Raw genomic sequence first — 3,453 nt, forward strand, 5'->3', positions numbered from 1 at the left:
TTTACAGTAACTGTTTGATTTATTACCTGCTGTATAATGTACCGGCATATATAAGACTAATATTAGATCATTGTATATCAATGGCATTGCAAATTAAGGTGATGTAGTGTGCTGCATAAAATATTTTTCGTTTGTTTGAAGATCTAGAAATCGATATAGATTAAAGATCCATTCTATGTTCAGGACATTTCTATGGTGAACCCGCCCACATGTGCCTAGCGCGCTGACATCACTTCCGTGCAGTACAGCGTTCATGTTTGACAACAAATTCTACGTGGATTTCGGGAAGATCTTTTGCCAGCTTTAAATCGTCCAACGATGACTAAATTACAATATCTGAATGTGTATCTGACTGAGCGTCTCATGCAAGCTGCTGAGGAAATACTAAGAGTTGTCGCAGACACAATCTCCGAGTACCAGGAAGAAATATCCCGGACAAAGCGAGAGAACCAATACCTTAAACGACACTTGATCACACCGGTCCTACCGCCGGGTATGTAGCAAGCTAGCTAAACGACTGTACTTTCTTCTCATCTGCACGAGTTATCTACATAGTTAGAAACGTGTTACATTGTATTCTACAGAATTTGACTCTGTAGGGCAGAGATAGATACATAGCTGCCTATGCCATTCCCAGAACAAACTACACTTAGCTAACGCAGTGGTGGTCTTGTCAATCAAGAGGCAACAACTGTCATTACTTTCATTGATCTCAATTTTAACTTGTCTTCTTTCCCCCAGCCCCTCAGCCCATTCTCTCTTGGGTCTCAGAGCCGCGAACTCCCCCTGAACAACAGCACTGTGAGCAGGAGTGGAGGCCCAGTCTTGGTCAGGAGGACCTTGAGACCACACAGATTAAAGAGGAACAGGGTGAACTCGGGACCAGTCAGGAGGAAGAGCAGCTTCAAGTACCGGAGTCTGATACCAAAGAAGACTCCATATCTACTCTTCCCTGTGTGAAAAATGATGAGGACCGACCTCAGCCTTCACATCTTCCCCGAACCAAAACTGTGGAGAACAGAGTGAGGGAGTCTCTACTGACCAACACAACTGGACAGATCAAAACAGAACCTGATGGCTATGGAGTATCACTATCAGAACCAACCAGTGACTCCCCTCAGTCTCAGCCCGTCTCTGAAGTAAGTGCAGACTCTTCTAGAACACAAAGTCAGAACACTGAGAACACGGAAAGTGTTCCTATTGTTCTGAGAGATCTAGAAAGGAGACCAGAGGAGGATACAGACACACACTCATGTGCTCAGTGTGGAGCCGTGTTCTGTGAGCTATCCCAACTGGAGGCACACATGCCATCCCACACAGTACCACACAGTGGTGACACTAGTCACAGGCAAATCATGTGCACAGTCTGTTGGAAGTCATTCACCTCTACCAGTTACCTCAAGGTCCACCAGCGTTCTCACACTAAGGAAAAGCCCTTTCACTGTGGTGTGTGTGGCAAGAGCTTCAGCTACTCAGGGAAGTTTAGGGAACACCAGCGAATTCACACAGGAGAGAGACCTTACCGCTGCTACGTGTGTGGTAAACGCTTCAACCAGTCAGCCCACCTGAAGGCCCACCTGAGGGTACACACAGGGGAGAAACCCTACTCCTGTCCTGTCTGTGGGAAAGGATTCAGTCAGTCCAGCCAGATCAAGAGACACCTCAGAACTCACATCCAAGAGAGGTAGAATAATAATAATAACTTGGAGTGGAAAGAGCCCATGAGTGGATAAACAGTAACCTCGGAAACCGACTGATCTCACAAGCTTACATGAATGGTTCGCTACCACAGAATCAGTCTGGTAATTACGAGGCTAGATAGACAGAACCTACTGTTCTCAAAGTGCCCAGCATTTGGGAAGAGAAATAAATAAATACATTTCTTATTTTCAGTGCTACTAATTCTACAGTAACAGTACCTCAAAGTGTTCATACACCTTGACTAATTCCACATTTTGGTGTTACAGCCTGAATTCAAAATGGATTTAAAAAATAATAATAATCTCACCCATGTACACACAATAGCCCACAATGACAAAGTGAAAATATATTTTTGAAATGTATTGAAAATGAAATACAGAAATATCTCTTTTACACAAGTGTTCACACCCCTGAGTCAATACTTTACAGAAGAACCTTTGGTGGTGATTACAGCTGTGAGTTTTTCTGGGTAAGTCTCTCAGAGTTTGCACACCTGGATTGTACAGTATTTGTCCATTTTATCATTAAAAAAATTATTCAATCTCTGTCAAATTGATTGTTTATCATTGCTAGACAGCCATTTCCAAGTCTTGCCATAGATTTTCAAACCGGTTCAAGTCAGAACTGTAACTAGGCCACTCAGGAACATTCAATTTGGTATTTGTAAGCAACTCCAGTGTAGATCTGGCCTTGTGTTATAGGTTATTGTCCTGCTGAAAGGTCAATTTGTCTCCCAGTGTCTGTTGAAAAGGATTTGGCCTGTGCTTATAGCTGTTTTCTGTTTCTTTTTATCCCCAAAATTTCCTTTGCTGATGACAAGCATACCCATAACATGATGCAGCCAGAAAATATGAAGCGTGGTACTCCGCGATGTGTTGTGTTGGATTTACCCCAAACATAATGCTTTGTTTTCAGGACAAAAAGTTAATTTCTTTGCCAAATGTTTTGCAGTATTACTTAAGTGCCTTGTTGCAAACAGGAATATTTTTATTCTGTCATTTAGGTTAGTATAATGGAGTAACTTGTTGATCCATCCTCTGTTTTCTCCTATTACAGCCATTAAACTAACTGTTTCAAAGTCACCATTGGCTTCATGGTGAAATCTCTGAGCAGTTTCCTTCCTCTCCGGCAACTGAGTTAGGAAAGGACACCTGTATCTTTGTAATGACTGGGTGTATTGATACACCACCAAAGTGTAATTAATAACTTTGCTATGTTCAAAGGGATATTCAACGTCTGCTTTTTTATTTTTTACCCATCTACCAATAGGTGACCTTCTTTGTGAGGCATTGAAAAACCTCCCTTTGTCCTTGAAATTCACTATTTGATTGAGGGACTTTACAGATAATTGTATCTGTGGGGTACAGAGACAGGGTAGTCATTCCAAAATCATGTTAACAGCTATTATTGAACACGGAATGAGTCCATGCAACTTATTATGTGATTTGTTAAGCACATTTTTACTCCTGAACCTTTTTAGGCTTGCCATAAATTTGAGACATTTCAGCATTTAACTTTTTACTAATAAAAAAATTAAAATAAAATGACATAAGCAAAATTACACTTTGACATTATGGGGTATTGTGTGTAGTTCAGTGATACAATCTCAATTGAATCCATTTTAAATTCAGGCTGTAGCACAACAAAATGTGTCAGAAGTAAAAGGTTTGTGAACACATTCTGAAGGTACTTTAATTGTAAGACTAGATTGTTATAGAATGTGTGATGTGTTTCGCACCCATTACTGAGGCA

At 41.0% G+C, this 3,453-nt stretch overlaps 1 protein-coding gene across 1 annotated transcript; it reads left to right on the plus strand.

Moving 5' to 3' along the window:
- Positions 1–214: 214 nt before the first annotated feature.
- LOC110494751 (zinc finger protein 22-like) lies at positions 215–2,693 on the plus strand. The gene is made up of 2 exons (XM_021570082.2): positions 215–493; positions 742–2,693. Exons 1-2 carry the CDS (start codon positions 319–321, stop codon positions 1,686–1,688), a joined length of 1,122 nt encoding a protein of 373 aa, XP_021425757.2. The 5' UTR covers positions 215–318; the 3' UTR covers positions 1,689–2,693.
- Positions 2,694–3,453: the final 760 nt, after the last annotated feature.

The sequence above is a fragment of the Oncorhynchus mykiss genome, chromosome 17, assembly GCF_013265735.2.
Source record: "Oncorhynchus mykiss isolate Arlee chromosome 17, USDA_OmykA_1.1, whole genome shotgun sequence".
Taxonomy (NCBI): Eukaryota; Metazoa; Chordata; class Actinopteri; order Salmoniformes; family Salmonidae; genus Oncorhynchus; species Oncorhynchus mykiss.

Bases quoted from the DNA above. Each gene is read 5' to 3' on its own strand.
- LOC110494751 (XM_021570082.2), top strand. From the start codon at position 319: ATGACTAAATTACAATATCTGAATGTGTATCTGACTGAGCGTCTCATG. The intron at 494-741 runs GTATGTAGCAAG...TCTTTCCCCCAG, and splicing joins CACACCGGTCCTACCGCCGG to CCCCTCAGCCCATTCTCTCT.